Genomic DNA, 24,171 nt, shown 5'->3' with positions numbered 1-24,171 from the left:
GGACTATAATTTTTGGCTACCTTAGCCAATATTACTTAGCTATTGATAAGTTGAGAAATATGTTACTTGTCTTTGATGATTTATTGGTATCTTTCCTCTTTTTCTGTAGCCTAGCTCTGCACATCCTTCTCTGCTAGACACTGAGCGCCCTCTAGACCTCTTTTGTCATCCTTTTGTTCTATTCTTCGTATAGTCATTTACACCTTAGTATAAAAGTGGGACTCAAAGTCCTTGAGGTACTTTTAAGATTTGATGGTAATAAGAATGATTATCTAGGAAGGAATTCAGGACCATTGTTAATTAGGTAATCTATTGTTTCTTACACGGGGATACTTTTACCATCTTCCTATGAAGTCACATTTCAGAAAAGTCTGCTGAATCAGTCGGTGAGGAAGACTGCTTCTTCCCTTATGTCAGTAACTATAAACGAAGCCAATTTCCAAGGTTGGGGTGATACCTTGATATCCAATTTCCCTACCCTAGTTTAGAGGCTATGAGGGAATTCTTAAAAATGTTTTTATATTGACATAAACTTTATGTACCAAATACAATTCAGTGGTTTTTAGTGTATCCACAGAGTGGTACAACCATCACCACTATCTTGCCAATGTAAGAAACATTCAAACCTGTGAAGAATTTTTGTGAGTTTATTTGAGCCAAACTGTTGACAATTGCTGGGAAGCAAAATCTCAATGGGTTGAGATAATGCTCCAGAGAAAGGCAGTTTGCACTTTATTTTATACATTACACTCAGAAGAGAAGACATAAGTTGGTTATATGAAATTCATTGGTGAGAGATTAGGGAGGCAGGAGAAAGCAGAGGTGGGGGGAAACTTCTGGGATTGGATTCAAAGTAAAATGATAGACATGTACACATTTTCCAAAGTGAGTACAGGATGGTGAATAGTCAACAATTAACATGCTAAAAGTAACAAAGAACGCATTTATAGTCTCTGTTCTGGTGCATTGGTGTGCTCTGAGGGGGTTGGAAAAAGGGAAGTTGCCCTGACATTCCGAAGGTATGTTATTTTAGATGCGAAAGACAATAGACAAGCTTAGTTAAAGTAAAGATTGACTTTTGTCAGGGAAGATGCTAGCCTAGGACATGACTACCTGCCATAAACTGCTTTCAGTTTAAAAGTTTTAATTTCAGACCATCCTTTATGGTGATTTTAGATCTCTGAGTTTGCAAGGCCTTCCCTGAGCTTGTCAGGTTAGCGTGAGGCCCCTTTCATCCACAATCTAATTTCAAAACATTTTCAACACCCACAAAAGAAGCCCTGTATCTACGAGCAGTCACTCCCCATTGTCTCCTTCGGTGACCATTATTTCACTTTCTGTCTCTATGGATTTGTCTATTCTGGACATTTCATACAAATGCAATCATACAACATGTGGCCTTTTGTGTCTAGATTCTTTTAGTTAGCCTAATGTGTTCATGGTTCATCCATGTTATAGCATGTACCAGTACTTCACTTCTTTTTGCAGCTAAATAATATTCCACTATATGGACATACCACATTTTATTTATCCATAATCAATTGATAGACATTTCCATTTTTTGACTAATATGAATGAGGCTGCACTAATATGTATAAGTTTTTGTAGAACTATCTCTTTTAATTTGATGAGGGGAAAATGTACCCCTAAGCAATTTTTATGTCCATATCCTTTATTAGATTATCACCTTCCTGAGGGAATTTTTCCCCCTCTTAATATCACCAGCACTTGTCACAGTGCCCTGCACCTGGAGGTGCTCAAAAAGTGATGGTGGTGACAATTCAAAGGTCTGGAATTGCATAAAAATTGAGTTCTACAGGACTTCTGAGAACGTCTTTGGTCCTGTAAATTACATACATTGTGACGGCTGTGCAGTGGGGTTTTGGCCTGATCTAGAAGATCAAGTAAATTCTATTCATTCTTCCAGATGTAAAATTCCACTCCCAACAATTAAAAAAAAAAAATCAATCACTCTTTGAAGCTTTTCCCAAACCAACTAGATAGGATTAGTCTTTAAGTCTTTTACTCATTTCACACTGAATTTTCTCTTTCACAAAGGATTTAGGATCATTGGACTTGCCTTGTAGTGATCTGTGTATATGTTTGCATCACCCCCATTGAGGATAAGGTTTGTAGTCAGGGATTCTTGATTACTCATCTCCTATCCGGAGGACCAGCCTTTGTCATTGGAACTGTGTACTAATTGCTCGTTAACTTGAGTGTTTTATGAAGCCAGGTGGCCATGCAAAAGGAGGGGTGTAAAACATGCTAATGAGCCACAACAAGAGCCTGCACAGAATTCCCTTGGTTCCTGGAACATAAGGTGTGGGCTTCGTTGGTTCTCCTGGGCAAGAGGCCCAGAAAATGAATGGGTATTACTGAAATCAGAGATGTGAACAAGCTGAGTCATTGCCCACATTCCTTGTTCTCCCTAGGAAGTAGGCTCCGTGCTGGCTCCTGTCTGCATCACTGCCCCCTGTGGACTATTCTCCTCTAGAGCTCAAATCATCGTCTCTTCCAGGAAGTGTTCAATGTGGCCTCCAAAGGCAACCGTCTGGTTTAAATTCTGGCTCTGTCATGCACTAGCTGTAGCCTTGAGCAAGCTATTGAACTTCTCTGGGCTCGAGCTTCCCCATCCAAAAGAATGGGTGTAGTGACAGCCCTGGTTGTGCAAGGCTGTAGTAGGATTCAGTGGTGTGTGCTCCCTGACTGTCATGATGAGCACCACGATCTCTCTCCTCTCTAAACTCCTCTATCATTACACACTATGGTAGTTAATTTTCTAGTTTTTTATATAGTAGCGTTACTTGGCTCCCGATCATTTTTCTAGTCGTCTCACCTATCCAGAACACTCTTGAGAACCAAGAGGCATACAAATAAATGACTGTACCACCAACACCACCATCAAGATAACTGTGCACCCAAATCAATGTCACAGAAACCCTGTACCAGAAATGAATGAGCTTTACTCAAGAATCCTCTTATACCCACACTCATAGTGTATGTGTGGCTAGAACAAGCCGTATCATCTGCTTTCCCGGCCTGCAGCATAAACAGAAGCAGTATGGGATCATTGGTGGAGGAGGAAACAGTCCTCCATACGGAATACTTGAGAGTGTGGTGAAATCATGCCCATCGCCTTGACCCTGAGAAGGAAGGCAAGAACATGTTGACACATTTCAGAAGGATTACAATGAACATAGTTTAAAAATCAAGCTTACAGAATGGTGCCTTCTCATATGACAGCAGGTAAACGAGACCTTGGTGTGCTCATATTTTTCTTCCCCATATGTCATAGGCTCTTGTTAGAGAGTTTTAGACCTTATATTTCCTCTGCATCCTCATAACAGCTCATAAGTCAATACTGGCTCTCCCGAGAAATCCATTAATTGTTGGGAAAACGGCTTGTATTTATTATTATTATTATTTAAATATTTTTATTAATTTCAGAGCGGAAGGGAGAGGGAAAGAGAGATGGCAACATCAATGATGAGAGAATCATTGTTTGGCTGCTTCCTGCACACCCCCCACTGGGGATCGAGCCTGTAACCTGGGCATATGCCCTTGACCATAATCGAACCTGGGACCCTTCAGTCCGCAGGCCGACACTCTATCCACTGAGCTAAACCGGCTAGGGCAAAGCTTATATTTAAAAGGCCCACAGCTTGGTTTTAAGTTAATCAGATTTAACCCTGTCAAAAAAAAAAATGCTACCAAAATCATTGATGTGAATATTTTATCTGGAAACATTATCAAAATAGAATAATGCTTTTGAACAAGGCAAATGTGACCTGTTCCCCTCTTGGAAGTTGAACACTGTTTTCTGGAACTTTCCATGAGGATGGACGTATTCTTTGTTGGGTAATGCTGTAGCCACCTGCCACATAGGGCTACTGAACATTCCAAAGGTGGCTAGTGCAACCGAGAAACTAAATTTTAACTTTTACCTAATTTTAAATGTAAAAGGCCACATGTGGCTGGTGGCTGCCAACTTAGGCAGGCCAGCTCCAGAGTTGGACCTGTGAGTGCAAAGTTCACTTAAACCTTTCGTTTTCCAGAACCATCTAGCCCGAGTTGATACTGAGAATGAATGGCTCTGAGATCCTGCCAAATCCTTGGTCATTAGGTAAAGATTTCATTAACAGAAAATGAACTGTATTTGAATGGCTCTTCTATGTGCTGAAGGTCTTTTCAAACCTAAATCTAAATACAAAGTGGGGATCAGGACACCTGCTCCTCAGAGCTGGTTTTAGATTCTTGGTTCTGCCACTAGCAGGTGTGAAACGGGGAGCCACGAAGGCAGTAGATCATTAAATGTTCGAGGCCTTGATTTCTTCCCATGCAAAATCACAGCTGGTGAAGCATACAGGGTGGGCAACGTAGGTTTACAGTAGGAGTATGCCAAACTCCCAACTGAGTTTATTCTTGTCTTATTATTTATTAATTATTGTACTGTTTTCTATACAAACAATTGTAAACCTACTTTTTGCCCACCCTGTCTTTTCTGAAGCCCCCTGTTGCTCTACCATCCCCAGGCTGGGTTAGTCCTTTGGCTCTCTGCCTTTGTTTTCCTACATATGAAAAAAGATTGGGTTCTTTTGGCCATCCGGGATCATTTAGTTAATGCATCAATTAGCTAAGACCTTCCAAACTTAGAAGTGCTGAGTAGTTCTCTTATTTAGAGAGCAAGCAGGTCTTTGCTGGATATGACCTAAAACTGCTTTAACTTCTAACATAGTTACTGGGTCTTTAAAAAAGATAATTATTGAATTCTAGAGGCCACTCTATCTCAGCATTCTGTTTATTTTTCTTTTTTCTTTTCTTCTTTATTTTTTTTTTCTGTGTGTGTGTGTGTGTGTGTGTGTGTGTGTGTGTGTGTGTGTTGCAGTTTGTCTCAGCATTCTGGACCACAGGCATGATGGGTAGCAGGAAGTGTTGGGAAGGCTGAATGATATCACATCTCTCTCAGGAATCTTGCCTTCCCGGAATGAGTATTTCCAACAGCACGTTCCCTAACAAAGAAGGGATTATGTGGACTGTGACCTCAGAGCGCACAGCACATTCTCAGTGAGGGAATTACCCAATCTCTGTCTGTGCTGTTTGGAACAAAGTCTGAGATAAGGCCTCCTATTTTCACTGTGTCCCGTAGTCTCTATCCCACTCGGCCCTCTTCACGCCCCTGACGCAGTTGCCAGCGAGGGCGTAGTTAGTCCCGTGGTGCAGAGGCAGCTGTGGGAATTCAGAGAGGTGTGCTGACTTGCCTCTCCTCACACAGCGATAAGTGGCAGAGTCCAGTACGGAGTCCGGGTCCTATCCCCACCCCTTGGGTGGGTCCCACATGTTACTCTCCAGTTCTCTTCTGATGACCCTTTCTAATGGCTGGGCTCCTCTTCGGGGCCCTCTCCAGTTCAGACTTTTCCAATTCAGAAGGTACAACGTCTTGGTATTTGAAGGAGCATGTACAGTCTATAGCGTGGAATTTCTCGGAATTTGGGATCCGGCCTATAGTGAGTTTCACTTTCTAAAACAAAAGGAAGAAAATAATTAAATGACTGAAGATTGTCCGCATGTCCTCATTCGCACCCTTCGAAGCAGGTTTTGAGGAAAAAGTCCGGTGATGAACTACAGTCAGAGGAGGCAGGAGGACTTGTATGTCCAGGTGGAAGGTGGAGTTTTATTGTCTGGCATCCAAGGTCTGGAGCCTTTTGGGCAGATCCTAAATGTCATCAATGGTGCCCGATGGGCCCATTTGTACCAAGAATTAAAAAGCCTCTGGATGCTAAAGACCAGAAATGACACCACCAGCCAGAACAAGCCCCTGACAAAATGGGGAGAAAATTGAAGTTTGATGTGTCTCCTGCAAAACTAGCATCTCCTCCCCTTCCATTGAAAATCTCACATTTTCTCCTCTCACTGGCTTTATCCAGCTCCACCCCATCCTCCCACATGAGTCCGCTCAAGGAAGGAGGGGCGATCTGCTTCGTTCAGGTGCTTAAAACAATAGCGGCCCTTGGCTGCCCTGCCTTTGCCTCCACATCTCCCCTCTTCCAACTTTCTTTTTCCTTCCAGCGGCCAGAACTTTGAATTTTTAAAAAGGACTGGATAGCTATTTTCACATAGAGAACTTGGCCAGGAATGGTAAGGGTGGGGAAGGAAGGGTTTTTTTTTTGTTTTGTTTTGTTTTTTTTGTCATCCGGATAATCATGCTGGTGAGCACCCCAGATTTCTCAGAAGCATCTGGTTGTCCCCCCAGAAAAAGGGGTCAGGCAGATGGAGCACAGGAGGAATGCTGCTGTCCCCTCCCAGGCAGAGGACTCCACAATCCAGAAAGGCAGCCTTGATAACTGCAGTCAGTGGCACCCAGGCAAACATTCTTTCCTTGGACCTGCCCCCAGGCCAAACTCCTTCTCTTGGCTTTGAAGCTGATGGGTCAGAGCATTGTTTGGTAACTTTCCAAAAGGTTCAGAAGATTCCATTGAACCCTAGGCCCCAGCGTGGGTATCTGGCAGAGGAAATATTGGTCCCCGATTGTTGGACTGGGCCCCTGAAAGCTACCTTTTTTTTTTCTCACCGCACAAACGCCTACCCGAGTCTTCGAAACTCAAGGCCAACACCTCCTTCTCTGAGACACCTTTCTGGCCTCCCTCAGATAGATTGATTCCATTCTCCCTTTACACTGCATGGCTCTCTGGTCATCTCAAGGCACACGCTGGATCATAGCTAGCACATAAAATGCCTGATTTATCACTAATCTGTGAACTCCCTAAGCTCAGGCTGAGGCCTCTTTTGTAGCTCAAGGACCTACAGCCAGCATACAGTACATGTTCAATAAATAGCCAGTGAGTGAATGGAGGAACGAATGAATGAACAAATGAATCCTTGCTCTCCACTAACTAGTTATGTGTCTTAGACAACTCACCCAATCTTACTGGTTTCCCATTTAGATAATAGAAGTGATACAATCTGTCTCACCAACAAGGTTACATGTGATATGACCCACAGAACCACAAACTCTCAGAGCTGGAGGAAATTCGAGAGATCATCCTGTACAGTGGTTTGCAAAAAAAAAAAATAATAATACTAAGTAATGGTTTCTTCAAGGAGAGCTAACAGGAAAGTCCAACGTATAAAAAAGATAACTGGTAAATGTAAATTGCTCTGGTTGAAGCTCCATACCGTCCCCTTCCCCTCTTCTCCTGTCATTTTCAGGGGCCAAGAAGCATAGTTGAAAACCAACTCGCCCACGTTGGAGAGAAGAAACTGATGCCCAGAGAAGGAAGTGTTTCCCAAGGTCATGTGGCTCGTCAGACATAAAAACGGACAAGGGAAGGCATGAACAACATGGAAACGGTACTAACAGGCAGAACCATGGCTGCGCACTTCATAGGTACCACTCACTGTTGTAAGCACGTTAGATATATTTTCTCATTTCATTCACCAATAACTAATATTATCACTACATTAGAGAAAATTGAGGCCAAAAAAAATGATTAAAGGGCGCGGGATGCAAACCTTGAGCCGGTTTGGTTCCAATGCAAGTTCTTTATGCCACATCATGTGTCTGAGGTCCTGACCAGCAATTCAGTCTCCTAGTCCAGTGCTCGCTCCCTAATTACCTCACATGAAAGGGCCCTATTATAACTTTCTGTTATTTACACTCCTTAGTCTCTTATTTACACATGGTGGCTGAGGATTGAAGAGTCTCATTTGTGTTCAGATACAGTTCAGACTCAATCTAAGACCTTGATCTTGTTCCTTCTGGCACCGACTTGCCCTGGGCAGGGCTGGTCAGCAGGACTCACCTCCTTCTGGATGGACCGGCTGAGAAACAAGGAGGCCTCCTCCAGACTGTGGGGCTTTAGGTCATTCACGGCCAAAAGGTGGTCTCCGTGAAAAAATAAGCATCCCAGGCGTGGGGGTCCCTTCCACGCAGCCACACTGCAAGGGGAATACAGCGTCGGACACAAGCATGAGACCACACTCACTGGCAGGACACGGATGGGGACACAGATGGGGTCCCTCACTCTAATCTATCCCATCATTACTACCACTAGTTTCGTTAGCTATGTTATACCACATCCAAAGTAATTGAATCCTTTTTCTGTCTGAAATATTCTTTCCTCTTTCCCCACTGTGGGAGCCTTACCCTTCCCCCAAAACCTCTACAATGCCCTCCTGCATTCCACTTCCCTTACTCTAATTAATCGCTCCTCTCCTACCCCTGGGCTTCTATTGCACTGTGTGAGCACTCACTTATGGTATATTTAAATAAATGCGTTTTATATTGTTTATGCGGCTGTCTTTTTCACCAGAAGTATGGCACTAACTCCTTTTAAAAAATTGTATATATCCCCATAACTCCAAGAAAACAAAATGTGCTTAGTAAGTACGTATTCACTGAAAGTGAGCACATAATGATTACACTGCGAACATCTAATGAACAAATACTGTAAATGGGTTAATGCATGAGAAATCCCAGGCACAGAGAGGGCCACAGTTTTAATCAGGTATTTATTGAGCCTCAGATTGTGGGCGATGTGGGAAAAGGCAAGGCTGTGGTTCCTGCCTCCTTATAGAACCTGTAAGGCAATTGGTGTGAAATGTTTTATTTACACTGAAGCACTTTCTTCCCTTGTAGAAATGTAATCTTCCATCAGAATGAATTACAAAGTCTTTAAGAGAATTAGACTCAAATGAACTGTGATTATTTCAAGAAAACTCTCTGTCACGGGGTCTGTTGTGTCTGTCTCCGACCAGCAGGTTTTCAGCTGGTGTCTGGAAGTCTGATATGTCTTCCTTTTAGACCTTAGATTCTTGTCGGCTAAACTAACTTCATTCATTCACAAATACTCATTGCTCATTCATCGGGATAATATCCTTAGATGTATGTATTCCACCCCACTTTTCCTCACCCTGAAAAATGTCAGAAATTTGCTCCTTCCTGGATTTTTAGGTCTTCCTAAACCCACCCATCTCCCGCTGACCCTCCCACACAACGATTCCCTTATTTCGGCATCAATCAAAGACCAGCTACAACAGCAAAAGAACAGTCTGAGCTCTCCAGGCAGTTTTGCCACCTACAGTGTTTCAAAGTATGAGTGTTGCCTTCAAATCTCCCAACCGAGTTTATAATCAATAACCCTCCAATCTCCGACCCACCATATCAGTCCTGCAGCTTCTGTGAGACCCAAATAATTGGTGACGTCGAGAGGAGAAAGGAACACATTCAGTCTCTCCAAGTGGCTTTCTTCAGGAATGTTACTATGAGAGAAAACATTTGTAAAAGTCAAATCAGGCAACTGTCTTTGGCTTTGAACGGTACTTTCTGGGTACACTCTGGCCTCCTACATAGGAGATGGCCTTTTCCAGCTAAAGATCGTCCAACATATTTAGAGAAGAATATGAATTTAAGTTACTGAAAAGTACCCACAGATGCCCTCCCCACCCCTCTTGGGATGTGGTGGTGGATGGGAGACCATGAGAAGGGAGAAAAAATGGACTAAATTGATTATATAATTGTCCATATCAGGTCACTTTGCACACTTCTCCACTGGGAATGAAGAAGACACTGAAAGAGTTAAAATTGAGAATAATCTCATCAAATGCCCTTGGCATCACTACATCTAAATGTCCCTTTCCTTCTCCTCCTACTAGTAGTATAGAACCAGGCCTCTTATGATTTGCATGACCAAAATTTTAACAGTAAAAGCTGGGTGATATGCCCCCCAGATCAGTGTGAACCAGGGCCTGAGAGGCTAGCCCATGAAGAATCTTTACAAAATATTTGAAAATGCCACCCACCACCCAGGGAGCACAGCTTCCAGCCCTTTTGCACACTGTGCTTGGCCACCACGTCAGTGACAAGGGGAAGCAAGTCAGATTCTTGGCTGACTTTGAGATTTTTTAGGAATTTCTTTAAAATTTGAATTCTGAGTAAAAAAGGAAGGCTGTCTTGCTCTAAGGGCCCACAAAGTTTGAGAAATTAGAACTTTACTTGATTAATATGGACAATTGCACAACAGTTAGTGAGGTCGACCCCTTTTTGCCATTCATGGTCTGGGCCTCCGTTTTGGCAGGTGGAAGGCAAGAGTCACTCCTGGAACCTTGTTCTTGCAGATGAAGCCCCCTGTTCTGGGTCTCTGGAAGGGCCTGGGATTCCTCTTCGCTACCAGCAGACTCATCGGTTGTCTCTTTGAAGAAACTAGAGTATAAGAAGTGAACACAAACCCTTTTTTAGCATATCTATTGACAACGTTCACATGTATGCACCTAACAGCAATGTGAACATTAACAAGATGTTGAAGTACGTCCAACCATCAACATCGCAGTCACAGAATCAAATCCTACCAACTCTCCATCTAAAAGTGGATATGGAGTTAAAATAACCCTCCACCTTGAGAAGGTTGGGAGACAGAAGTGAGAGTGTGAGAGATGTAAATGCAAACTAGAAAATCACTTCCTCAGGAAACAGAAAAAAGTCCCAAGGATGTCATTAATGGTTTTCTGTGGGGAGAGAAGCCAATTCTCACTTTATCTTGTTTTGAGGTTCACTGAACGTGTTGAATTTGGTCTATGGTAATGCTTTTGTATTAACATTTCAATGGTGATTTTCTGTAACCATACATTAGCCCAAGCCAATTTTTAAAATATGGTAGTTTTACTTACCAGGATTTCATTGACATGTAATGATGCTCAAGTCTCTCAGAGACCTGGTTTGGACTATCAAGTTCAGTGGGTTCACCAGATTCATTGGCAGCAATAATATTATCCAACTATAGACAAGAGGAATAAATGTAAGGATGCAAGTCTACCAATAAGTCAAATGTCCATGATGGCTCTAGGCCAGGGGTGGGCAAACTTTTTGACTCGAGGGCCACAATGGGTTCTTAAACTGGACTGGAGGGCTGGAACAAAAGCATGGATGGAGTGTTTGTGTGAACTAATATAAATTCAAAGTAAACATCATTACCTAAAAGGGTACGGTCTTTTTTTTTTTTTTAGTTTTATTCATTTCAAACGGGCCGGATCCAGCCCGCAGGCCGTAGTTTGCCCACGGCTGGCCTAGGGCCTAAACTTGGAAATGCATCCACCATTGGATGCACAGCGGTGCTCGTTCTGAGGGACTGATCCAGGAAAGCTCTGGCAGACTCAGAGTCCATTTTCCTCTCCTGGGTCCCCCATGCCCCTGTCGCAAGTGTTTTATTGGACTAAATTGCTATTGATTTTTCTGTTTCATTGGCAGGCACTTAATGACATGAATTCTTTCCCCCAACCAGTGACACTGTGAAATCATGTCACCTGGCTGGGTCAAAGACTCTGATACAGAGCTGGCCTCAGGCTACTATAATCACAGGTGACCCAAGTTGCTTCAAAAGTCCATAAAGGGTTTTACAGACCCTGGAGAGCTTCTCAACAAACCCCTCAGAACTAAGGCAGTCATTTGGGGTAGTGGTTGCTCAAAACCCTACGGGCTTTCTATTGCCTACCTAAAAAATGAAGCATCAACCCATAATTGGAAGAGTTCATTCCAGTCAAGCCAGTCTTCCCACTACATATCTACCAATGCCCTTCTAGTGCCCGTTTTCATGCTGTTTCCTTTACCAGGAATACCCATTTTCTCTGCTGCCTAATGAAGTGTGTTCAGACCTGGCTGAGGTCCCATGGCCCTTCCTGACCACTTCAGCCACTGCCAATCTTTCCCTTTGAACTTTTACTGCACAGTTTTGCAATTACTTTTTTTTTAAATGGACTTTTAGCTTCCACTTCTTGGTATATATCCAAAGAAACCCAAAACACTAATTCAAAAGAATAAATACACCCCTGTGTTCATTATAGCATTATTTACAATAGCCAGGATAGCGAAGCAACACAAGTGCCTGCCCATCATCTACCTCAACTATAGCTCTGGGTCAATAGTACTAGAAGATAATTTAGGTTCTTCCCCTGCCCATCTCAGAGGCCACCACAGCCTCTGTGCTGACTGCAGAATGAAGTCAACGCCCCATCCTGGTCTGGCTCATTTTTTTCCTGTCATATTCCCTACTGTGCCATTCACTCACTCTAAGTTACAGCCAACTGAACTATTTACTGTGTACCTATCAAGTGGCTTATTGTCTCTGAAGCCTTCCGTGACTCCAGGGGAGAGAAAAACTCTGCTTTTTCTATTGATTCCAGAGCTCGTTGACCATGCCTCTTGGGTAACATTGTCATGTGATAACTAGTAGGGCTGTGAGCTCTGAGGGCAGAGTGATATAAGTTCCATGCCTCGTAGAGCACTGTGACTAGCACACAGAAGGCACTCAGTAGGGGCTTCTAGTAGATCAATAGACTGGTTGATACACACCAAACCATTTATCACCCAAGGGCCTGTGTTCATAGTATTGTTTCTTCCCAGAATGCAGAAAGTCTCCCCAAGTCAACCCCCAAGTCCAAATTTTACCTATCAAGTGAAGTCATATGTCATCTCCCTGAAATGTTCCCTCGTCTTCTGTCTGGAAGTCAGTCTCCTTGCCTCCCACCCCTTGTGCACTCTGGGCATTTTATAAACATCTTTCTTCAGCATGGAGCCCTTTCATCTTGTATCATGGTTGGTTCCTATTCAACTGGTTGAATAGGAACATTGAGCACATCACCCGTGTCTGATTAACTGATTCAGTGTTTTACTTATCCAGCCTAGTGCCTCAGGAACAGTGCAGGGGCTCAGGCAAATATTTGTAGAAGGGATAAACGATTAATAAATGGAAAGGGTTACCTCTAAAAGAATACTTCGAGGACTAATATAATGACTCTCTTCTTCCGTATCCTGAGTAGTCTCTGTCAAGAAATCATGTAGTAGATGAGCTTGTCTGAGTCCTGGAGGACTTTTTTCCATTAAATGCTGAAAAAAAAGATGAAGACAGAATGAATGCTTTGCTTTTTCTTTGCAAGAGAACAGAATTAAACCACATGCTTTCTGGGAAAGCCATAAAAATGAATTGGATTGAGAAGATCAGAGGGTCTTCCAAGGTTACATCCAGAATCCTACACAACCTGGAGATGCCTCTTGAGTCTGGGTCACCCCTGACAACGTGAACATACGAGCTCATCTTTCAGGCTTTTCTCTACCATTGGGATCTGTAACTCAAAACAAGTAGTTCTCTCAGTGGGTGGCATCTTAAGTCACTAAGCTCTGCCAAAGTCCCCCACCCCCATCTTTTTTCTAGTTTTCATTCAAGGCATCTGAGAAGGTTATTAATCCAGAGTTAAAACATTGCAAATTTCCTCTTCCTGCTCAATATTTCTCTCTTGTGTTCTGTTCACATACTCCTATTGTTTTCATAGCAATGCAATGTGGTGGTGCTGGTTCATGTGACAGTATGAATTACAGGCTTCAGGGTGATCTAGGTTCAACCAATCACTGCCTTCCCTCCCCAATACATACAAGATACAAGTAGCTGCTTTGCATGGCAGGGAAATAGTTGGTACAATTCAATTCTTCCAAGAGCAATGCCTTAGAGCAGGGGTTTTTAAAAAGACCTGGGATGTTCTCTAGGCAGTCCTTGAAGGGAAGTGATTTAAAAAACATAGATGCATTGAAGTTGTGTCCATTTATCCAGCTCCAAGCTCATGGAGCCAGATCATGCTGATCTGGGGATGAAGAAGGAATCTAATTTAATTTCAGCAACAACAATAGCAAAAACAACAATAAATCCCAGCAATGCAGATGATATTCTTAGCTGGAACGGATAAAAACCACTGGATTGAATACATAGTGTGAAAAGGTGAGATGGCCAATAACATTATCTTTGGGGAGAAGGGGTAGCATGAGTGGAAGGCAAGAGGCATTTACTGAAAACGGTTATTCTTCCCAACCCTGTTTCCTGTCACCTCCCCTACAAACACCAAGTGAGGTTTTGGTTTGGTGAGCTTGATAAGCCACAAAAAGCTTTTAAAATAGTTGGAGAGCTTCCAACTAGATAAAAACAGAAGGCTATGCCATATTAAGACGTGTCTGGTACCCAGGGAGAAGGGGAAGTCCATGGTTACATCTCTAAGGGACAAAATAGTATTTGTGGCAGAAGAAGAAAACACTTAACCCATTTTTTTAAATAATATCTAAAGCTGGGAGGATCACAAATGCAAGAGAGCTGAGAGGACAATTACAAATCACTTCCAGAGGACAGATGTATTTTTTCTTCAACTAAATTTCATTGGAAATTAAGGTGAAATCACACACACACACACACACACACACACACACACACACACACATACAAGCAAGACTGATTTAGGCAAATGAAGTAAATAAAAATTCTGATTTTGCCTTGAGGAGCACAGATGATATGGCAGGAAATCAAGTGGTGTTTTGGCAATTTTTTGCCGAGATAATCTGTGCCCTGTGTGTGAAAGGAAGGATGAGGCTACTAACCAGCCTTTGGTTTAGCTAGGGGAGGTGAGAGTGGGAGGGGGGGCGGGTGTTCTTCCGGTATACCCAGATGTATCTGGAGGAGCATCCAAAATGAATGAATCCATTTAGAGGCAGGCGGGCAAGCAGTAAGGCTCATCTATAGTATAGCCAACAGACTACATCTAGGTTAAATACTGGGGATAAGAGTCGTTCTTATGGTGGGTTAGGAAGGGGTCAAATCCATTGGAGAGACCCTTGAAGCATCAGAGGACTCCCAGGCAGGGCATCCTGAGAGAGGGGAGGCGAGTCCGGTTACCATGTCTGGAAGAGTATTTCTTGATGTGGTGGATCCAACGGCCTCCGATGTGCTGGAATAACCGAGGAGAGGGCTGGGGTCTGAAGAGGGCCTTTTCGCAGCCAATAAGAGTGTCTCCTGCTTATGAAAAAGGATACTGGAATCAGGGCACGATGGACCTCTTGTCTGGAATGAGGCAACAGCCTCGTCCCTGGGCTCCCTGCCTCTGGTCTTTCACCACTAACATTTATTCCACTGGCCAGCGTTCCCTCACTAAGACATGGGGTGATCTTGTCTTCCTCCTGTTTCCAAATCCTCAAGGACTCTCAGCGTGGCCGCCAGACACTCCCCGAACTTCCCTCAACCTGTCTTTTCAACCCTATGGCTCTCTGCACCCCCTCCCCACCTCTTCGTTCTAATAATTTGAGTCAATTTGTAGAAACCGCATGTTTTCCCTTCTGCCTTGGCTTCAGCTTTTGTTGGAAGCACAAAACAACCTAGAAAACATGTTAAAACAATACCTGGAGGGCAACGTTCCATGAATAAAGGTCTGCCCTCCAAAAGGACTTGTGCAAATTACCAAAGGTTCTTAGGAAGTCAACAAAAAAAAGCTTCAAGTCACTAGCCCTTACATTAGAGAGACATCATATTGAAAATGCAAGGGAAAGGAAAAGCATTGTATAGAAACCACCCTAGACTTAGTCATCCCGAAGGTAGCTGTTATGTACCTGGAATAACAATGAGGGAAAATACTGTTGTTTCGGCTACTATTAAAAAATGTCACAGTTAATTTTCACTCCTCCTACCTCAATAATGGAAATCTGAAGTGCCTCTATTTTAGCGCAAAACACAAAAGTATTTTCCCCCGTTGTTAATCATAAAAATAACAAGGATGTACATTTTCTCACTTATTTATTCCTTGTATTAATGCCAGTTGCCAAGGAGGAGGGGGAGAAAAGCTCCCATTGTTTCCTGGTGAAAGGAGGGCTGTGCTCAGGTGCCCTGTCATTTTGTGAGTGATGGAGACTCACCTCTGCATTCGGGCGTGCTGCTTTCATATCCCGGCAGAATGATGACATGAACGAGACCCAGTCTTTAATCTTCTCCCTGTTGATAGGAATAAATTTGCAGCTGGCATGTGGCAACAATCGCGCCTTCGCTCCTTTTGAACTGAAGGAGGATTCTTTTGTGAAGGTTGGAACAGGCAGTGGGAGCAGGTACTGGGGAAATAAGGATTTTTTTCTAAGTAGCTTGAATGACCCCCTGGCTCCTTACCTCCTCCACACTCACACACTAGAATTAACCCTCGTGCCACCTCTGCGAGGAAAGCTCAGAGAAATGGGAGGGAAAGGGGAAAATGACAGTAGTAATCACAGGGTTCGGAGCTGTTGCTTTGACACTGATTTCTTTTGTGTTCTAAGCGAGCCCGGTACCTGTCGGCACCATTTTTTGTGTAGCCAGCCAGGTGTGCCTCCCTTGATACAATGTGTGTGTTTGTGAAGAACGTGCTTGAAAAGTTCCTATAAATCCCATTTTCTTTTCTGTTGATGCTTATGACAATGTAGAAGAAAGCTTTTTGCCTCTGGGTGGATCTGAAACAGATCAAGGCTCTTCCCACTGTGGCTGTAGCATTCGCTGCCCCCTCTGCATGGCTTCCTCCTCCAACCTTGGCCTCCCTATCAAGCAGATAATCATCCACGAAGAACCCACACGGCGGCACCTTCTTAAAACTGAGGACTCCTTCAGGGACGAGCACAGCCCCCCACCCTAACACATGTAGCTTGTACAGATGTCTGTGTAGTGGCTTCTTTTACAGGGGACGCATCTGGGGTGATGGTGACTGTTATGGGTTGAATTATGTGTGCCTCCCAAATTCATATATCAAAGTTCCAATCCCCGGGACCTCAGAATATGACCTTATTTGGAAATCGGGTAGGGCTGTTGCAGATGTAATTAGTTAAGATGAGGTCATACTGAATGAAGTAAGGCAGTATGCCTGGTGTCATAATAAAAAGGGGAAACTGAACACCGAGACGTGCACACAGGGAGGATGCCATGAGCCATGGAAGTACCAGGAGGCCTGGAGCAGGTCTTCCCTGGGGACTTCAGAGTGAGCATGGCCCTAGGCACTGTGATTTAGGACTCAGCCTCCAGGATAGTGAAAATAAACTCTTCCGTTGTTCTGAGCACCTCCTCCCCCACCCCCCCCCCCCACCCCCCATGTGTGTGCCTGGTTATGGCAGCCCTAGGAAATGAACACCGTGACTTTTCAAGGGATTTTAACCAATAGTGCAATACTGAAGACTGCCAAGATGGTGTGGAAGGGTGTGGGAGGGGTTCTGTTCTAAGCATGTTCATTGTTCACTGCTTTAAAATGGTTTTGTTTGCTTGCTTGGTGTTTGGCACCTGGGCAACACTGTTATCTGATGACTCACCTTGCTTGGTGTTTGGCACCCGGGCAACACTGTTATCTGACGACTCACCTGTCACTGCCGATGAGGAAGTACTCTCTGTCGGTGGTCCTGATGGACATCACCTCATCGGGGTGGCACTTAAACATCTTCTGTACGGATCGCATTTTTTCATGGCTACTTATGCCAACGTCTACACTGGAATTTCTGTTCAATATAGACATAAAGTATCAAACACATACACACACAAAATTAGAAAGAACACTAATGTTTCATGTTACGCTTCAAATGGAGTAAAACTTGAGGTTTGCTTGTTCAATGTTTTGAAAATTACCTAATCATTTTAGAAAATAAGTTTAGATCTGGGTCATCAAATACTTTGTTCAGCATAAAACATAATCCAAAAATTCCTCTTTCACTTGGATCCTTGATCCCACAATTATCATGGTTTCTAATTTTTTGGTACATAGTTCCTTAAAGACCAAAGATTCAATCTCAGTATTTTTCAAAACCTATCTGGGCTTTATGAAATGGTAATTTCATCTGCTCTCTCTCATCCATAAATTAAGTGCATCAATGCCTTTTGTAACTAAATACTAATGAATAATTTACCAACTAGAATGTACAATATGGAATAATTATTTAGCTATCTTCTACTCATATGTTCCTCAGTTAGCTTCTTTTTGGCAACAAATATGCTCCTTTTTTAAATTGATTTTTTTTTTTAGAGAGAGGAGGGGAGAGAGAGAAACATCGATGTGAGACTGAATACTGATGGACTGCCTCTTGCAGGGGTATCGAGCCCACAACCCAGGCATGTGCCCTGACTACTAATCCTTTGGCGCGGCGGGCCTTGCTTCTTTCAACAATGACTTCAATTTCAGTTTGCATGCAACAAAAGTTAAAAACTTTTGCTCAATTGGATACATACCCATCGATTTTAATGGAACCTCGGGGATGATGGTCCTTGTAATAGGAAAGACTAAAGCCCTTCTCCCGACTCCTGGTCAGAACAAAAAACCTCTTTTTCCAAGAGGGCTGAAAAATGAAAACATTTTGCATCTCAGTTAAATCTCAGAGGAAGTGGAAGGGTTGAAAAAATGCTCAGGAGGTTGGTGGGAGGCCTGTCAAAATCCTAGCGAGTACTTACTGCTGAGGAGAAAAGCTGAGGAGGTGGTGACTTAATAAAGTAATCTTGTTTGCAGACTTCATTTTCAGAATAATATGTAAATTGTTTGCCTAATAAAAGAAAGTGAACAGAACTCAGTTTGTTCCCAGTGAGTTTCTAAAAAGAACTGCTTTAGTTGGAAAACATTGTTTACTTCTGGAAAAGTCTTCAAATTATTCAGTTATGGAAAAACAAAACAACAAAAAAACAAAAAAAAAACCCCAAAACACCCATCTATAATAGGCCAGGAAAACAAAGGGCCCAAAGACCAAGTGTGTGACTCTTTTTTAGCCACGGCGGCGACCTTCATTCAGGTGCCTGCGTTCAGCTCACACCCGCTGGGTCCTCTGTTTCTGAAGCACTTAACTGGTTCTCTGGATGTGAGCAAAGGCTTGTCTCCCTTCCTGCTGATGCACCAGCCACAGGAGGAAGATGATTCTGCCTTGCCCTTGGCTTAGCAAATGAAAGCAAAATCACCAACTATGAAAAATATGGTGGCAAATGTGCTTACAGGGGTATCCAAAATATTGTTTCTTTTTTTTAAAAAAATATATTTTTTGATTTTTTTACAGAGAGGAAGGGAGAGGGATAGAGAGTTAGAAATATCGATGAGAGAGAAACATCGATCAGCTGCCTCCTGCACATCTCCTACTGGGGATGTGCCCGCAACCAAGGTACATGTCCTTGCCTGGAATCGAACCTGGGACCCTTCAGTCTACAGGCCAATACTCTATCCACTGAGCCAAACCGGTCAGGGCTATTGTTTCTTTTTTTAAAAATATATTTTTATTGATTTCAGAGAGAAAGGGTGTGGGGGGGAGAGAGAGAGAGAGAGAGAGAGAGAGAGAGAGAGAGAGAGATGGAAACATTAATGAAGAGAGAGAATCATTGATTGGAAGCCTCCTGCACACCCCCACAGTGGGGATCGAGCCCGCAACCTGGGCATGTGACCAGGAATCAAACGCATGACCTCCTGGTTCACAGGTCAAAGCTCAACCACTGAGCCAAGCCAGCCAGGCTTAAGTGTTCCTTTGAAAGTGTTGAAATTATATGCAGTATTGATTTTTTTCTATATTTTCCAAACTGTCTACAAGAAATATAAACCACATTCATTATTTAGAAAACATAACTAAATGTTAAAATAAAAAAAATAATTGTTCAGCCCAGCTGGTATGGCTCTGTGGTTGAGCATCCACTTATGAACCAGGAGGTCACCGTTTAATTCCTAGTCAGGGCACATACCTGGGTTTCAGGTTTGATCCCCAGTAGGGCATGCAGTAGGCAGCCAATCAATGATTCTTTCTCATCATTGATGTTTCTATCTCTCTCTCCCTCTCCCTTCCTCTCTGAAACCTATAAAAATATATTTTTTAAAAAATAATTTTTTAAAAAAGTTTGGTTTTGTTTTCATATCCAGATGATAATTCTAATTTGTTCTTGGTTTGGGGAAAGGCAGCCTTTACTAAAGAATTAGAGCTTTTTTTTTTTTTATCCAGTGAAAAGAGAATCTGGGTTAGGTAAGGCAGCTGATGGGACCATTACACTAGTGTTCAGTGATTCTTGGACAGCTGTCCTCACTCTCCTTCTGCAACTGCTCCCCAAAGCCCCCCCCCAAAAAAAAAGGAAAAGGAAAAAACCTGAAGGAAAAATATAACAAGTTTCAGCTCCTCTAGTAATTGTAGGGCCTTGGACAAATTAAGGAAATCTTCCCGAGTCTTTTCTGGGTATAGTTTGTTGTTAGTATCATCTCTAAGCAACAATGGAACGTGAAACAAATGGAACAAATTGTCCACGAAAATCAGAAAGTGCCAAGTTTCTAGCTAGAAGAGGTCTTACAAAATAATTAACTGAACCCAATGGCCTCTGCTACATCCTCCAAACCAAGAATCATTGTCCCAGAGTGCCACGTGTTATCCCCACTAAAACCATCTTCTGTATCCTGGTTAGATTGATGGGAATTGTTCCTCATTTTCAATAAAAGTGTTTTTCCTTCTAAGAGTATGCCCCCTGGGTACCTGGACTCTCCCGAGGTTTGGGTTCCATTGTGGCTGGCTGTTCTTGCCTGTCAAAAAGAATTAAGAGCTGTTAGTCCCCAAACAACAGGATGCTTCATGGATTAGCCACTTGATCATCAAGTATCAGGATGGTGCCCATGCATGGGGATGAGATGGGTTATCTGGCTCCTCCCCCACCTGGCTGATGGTAGCCACGGCAATAGGACCTTTCCAAGTAGCACTCACCAAATGTCAGTTCTGTGGAGATGACTGAAGAAGCTGTCTTCCCTGGACGTTGCTCCTGCTCTGACAAGAGAGTTCCAACCTAGCTGGTTTGGCTCAGTGGATAGAGCGTCGGCCTGTGGACTGAAGGGTCCCAGGTTTGATTCCAGTCAAGGGCACAGCCCAGGTTGCAGGCTTGATCCCCAGTAGGGGGCATGCAGTAGGCAGCCGATCAATGATTCTCTCTCATCATTGATGTTTCCATCTCTCTCTCCCGCTCCCTTCCTCTCTGAAATCAATAAAAAATATCCTATCTAATAAAATGGTAATATGCAAATTAACCATCACTCCATCACAAAGGTGGCAGTGCCCATAGCCACAAGATGGCAGCGCCCAGTCTCTCAGCCCTGCCAGAGTCCCCCAGTCCTGGGGGGGGGGGGTGGCCACTCAGAGTGGGCAGCGTGAGTGGCCTGGCGGAATGCTTGCTTCGTCGCCGTGGCGATGAGGCAAGCTTTCCACCACAGCAGCAAAGGGCCTCTGGGCAGTGGGCGTGGAGCAGCTAGGTCCCACTGAGAGCTACTGGTGCACGGATTCGTGCGCAAGGCTACTACTAGTCTATACATAAAAAAAATAGAGTGTCCCCGGGGGGAAGCAACACCAAGAAGGACAGGGCAAGGGCAGGGTGCTACGGATCAAATCTCGCTGAGAAAGCATTTCTGGCTGAAAGGAAGCCCACGATGAGCCCTTCTCCACGCCAGGAGCTCACTTTCCCGAGAGGGAACCTACACGCAAGGACCACGGCATGCTGAAGTTGCCCCAGCCCCGAGTGGCCCGTCCCCAAGGCTGCCTGGCTCTGGGGACTGAGGCTGACATGGTGATACTGACCCGGAGAGGAGACTCTTTCCTGGATGCTCTGCCAGCAAGCCCATGACCATTGGGGGACCTGAGAGAAGGGGAATCCCACAGGGCAGAGGGCCTCAGGGCAGGTGAGGTTCTTTAGAACAGGAAATCATGGATGGCCAGTTTTTCACATTGAATTAATGACTCACCCCCGAGAAGGAAGCACGGAACAGGGCAGTGTCAGGACAGTCCCAGAAAAATGGAAAGAGGCCAAGGGACTTTTGCTGCCCTTGGGCATGATGTCCTTCCTCCCTCTCCTTCCTAATTTCTCCTTTTCTTAGGCATGAACTCATTCTTTCCTCCTAAGGCATAAATGACTGACAGTCTTTCTTTTTCTAATTCTCACCCAAGGATATATTCTTTTTTGAGAGAGAGAGAGTGAAAGGAGAGAGGAGCAGAGAGAAACATCGATGTGAGAGAGAGAGACATTGACTGGTTACCTTCTGCACAAGCCCCGACTGGGGCCAGAAAGCAAACCTGCAACCAAGATATGTGCCCTTGGCTGGGAATCAAACCTGGACCCTTTGGTCCGTGAGCCAATGCTCTAACCACTGAACAACCCGAACAGGGAAGAGATGACAGTCTTAAGGTTAAGACCACAAGTTCCCAAAGTCTACTTGAGCTGACTTGTCAGAAACATGAGAGAGCTATTTGAAGACCAGTGGGTTTTTCTGGATGCTGAGCTCACAGCTTCCAGGACCAGAGAAAAGTTTTTCTTCTGTGGAGGGATCCCTATATACTAACAGTAATGATTATGTGGACAAATAAACACACAGCAAGTGAAATAACCACTAAGACCTTTCTGGTGTCTTAAGGCATTTGTCGAAGAAGTGTTGCCCTTGGCCCCAGCTGGTGTAAGGGTGCACTTAGCTCTGTGCAATGAGCTAGAATGCCTGAGGCCCCTGAGGCCAAACCCTCCATTCCCTGGAAGAGCAATTCTGTATGAGGAAGAGCAATATAACATACCTACGTTTTGTCCAACTCCCCCAAAACATGGACATTAAAAAAATTTACCCCTGAGATTTTGCAACTAACCCATTAGGTTCTTTCCAATTTTAGGGATTTCACTGCCTAAGCAGAAGTGGGACCAGTGGTTTTCAGTCCTTCACCCTTCCTTCCATCCATCTACGTGGAACTTGGCCAACCTTCCCACTGGGCATTTAGCCTAGTGAGTGTTAGAGTTCAAAGATCAGATGACAGGACTGTGCAGGAGCAATGAGCTGAGAGCGAGATATTTTCAAGCAGTGTGTTTACAGCAAGCTCTTGGTTTAAAAAGCCAATAATGTTTTCTTTTCTTGATCAAACAATGATTCATAGAGCCTTTATGGATTATAAATGTTGCATACATTGTTGCTTTGGTGTCTCAGAACTCGTGGCTCCTTTTACAAATGAAGACCTGCATTTGATAGAAGAGCCAGGTCGTAGGCTCCCAGCAGAGCCTACACCGCACCACACCGATGCTCACTCACAGACACTCCTGACAACATTCCTCTCCCTGCACACTATGGATGCAAGAGAGCTCGGAAGGACATTTCCAGTCTTCATGCCTGTGGAAGGCTCCACTGTCAAGCGTAGGGGCCTCTCCTCCCTCTTTTCTCCACCCACCATAAAAGGAGATGGCAGATGAGGCAGTAGGGTGTGGTGGGTTAGAGTGCTAACTCTAGAACCTGTATTTAAATACATCTCCATCTGTGACGAGAGATGTGATCTTGGGCACATTATACCACCTCTCCATACCCCCATTTCTTCATCTATATAAAATGAAAATTAAATATTACCACCCTCATAGGTTTGCTGTCAGCATCGCTTGAGATAAGCTAGCGAGGAGCGTTCAGTATCTAATAGGTGCTCAATAAATGCTACTTGTTAAGTCCTTTGTAGCTCAGATATTCCATAATTCTATGACTGTTTAATATTGACTAGCATTTATTGAGTACTTATTACATTCCAGGCACTTCTAAGGGAAATTTGTATAATGGATTTCATACATATGTCTATAATGGATTTCATACATATGTCTACATAAATTAGATTTTGGATATATAATATAGAATTTATAGAGATAATATGAAATATCTATACTAATAATAGCCCAGGGTCGTCACTACCAGACGGGTTGACCGAACACCAGGAAGTGCATGGAGCACCTCTAGGTCGCTCCCCCCACCCCCCAGGCTCCCATTGCTGGATGGCCAATGGGGAACCCAGGGGAACCAGGCTGGGTGATAGCAGAGCAGGACTGGGGACTGGCGAGCGGGCAAAGGCAGATCTCCTGGTCCCTCCCCCCAGCGGGCAGGCTCCAATGGATCCTCAGTTTCTTCTGAAAGGAACCTGGCGCCTCCACTGCGCAGCCTCCCAGGATGTGGACTCACCGCTGTGAGAGGCTCCGGAGGGGAGACTCCAACAAGGACTTCGGCACCTGCAGCGACCCTCAGCCTTCACTGCTGGGAGGTGGACGGAGAGCGTCAGCTTTAAAGCGCTAACACCCTCCTCAGGAAAAGCCGCCACCTGCCTACTCCACAGTGCTGCCCTGTCTGCAGGAAACGGCACATGCACCTCCCTGTGGGACGGGCAGGGCCAGAGCCTGAGTTGAGTGGCTCTGCGATGGGGGAGGGGCCGAGCCAGGCGGCTGGGCCAGTGCAGGGATGGAGGGAGGGAGGGCGGGGCAGGAGCAAGGGGGCAGCCCTGGTTATAAGTAATATCCTTATCTCCGTTTGATAACTGCAACAACTAATCCACAAGGAGACAGAGAAGTGGCCCAGAAGAAAGGGGAGCAGCCCTACCCACCAGCGCCT

The 24,171-nt window shown here is 44.1% G+C and overlaps 1 protein-coding gene across 7 annotated transcripts; it reads right to left on the bottom strand.

The window, feature by feature from the left end:
• Window positions 1-4,864: 4,864 nt before the first annotated feature.
• PLEKHS1 (pleckstrin homology domain containing S1) lies at window positions 4,865-23,942 on the bottom strand. Of its 7 annotated transcripts, none has more exons than XM_059661471.1 (14): window positions 23,749-23,942; window positions 20,498-20,620; window positions 20,276-20,319; window positions 18,243-18,331; window positions 18,024-18,130; window positions 17,165-17,299; window positions 15,713-15,788; window positions 14,703-14,822; window positions 12,752-12,877; window positions 10,666-10,772; window positions 9,995-10,201; window positions 9,160-9,261; window positions 7,803-7,938; window positions 4,865-5,521 (listed from the first exon to the last, which is right to left on the bottom strand). In XM_059661471.1, the coding sequence occupies exons 3-14, from the start codon at window positions 20,301-20,303 to the stop codon at window positions 5,342-5,344; spliced, it is 1,413 nt and encodes a 470-aa protein (XP_059517454.1). In that variant the 5' UTR covers window positions 20,304-20,319; window positions 20,498-20,620; window positions 23,749-23,942; the 3' UTR covers window positions 4,865-5,341. The 7 variants fall into 7 exon arrangements, with proteins under 7 accessions (XP_059517454.1, XP_059517455.1, XP_059517452.1 ...); XM_059661472.1 differs by having other exon boundaries at window positions 20,498-20,613; XM_059661469.1 differs by lacking the exon at window positions 23,749-23,942 and adding an exon at window positions 21,362-21,530 and having other exon boundaries at window positions 10,010-10,201; window positions 20,276-20,322; window positions 20,501-20,620.
• Window positions 23,943-24,171: the final 229 nt, after the last annotated feature.

The sequence above is a fragment of the Myotis daubentonii genome, chromosome 13 (assembly GCF_963259705.1).
Source record: "Myotis daubentonii chromosome 13, mMyoDau2.1, whole genome shotgun sequence".
In the NCBI taxonomy this organism is placed as follows: domain Eukaryota; kingdom Metazoa; phylum Chordata; class Mammalia; order Chiroptera; family Vespertilionidae; genus Myotis; species Myotis daubentonii.
This window is presented reverse-complemented; position numbering and strand designations above follow the sequence as displayed.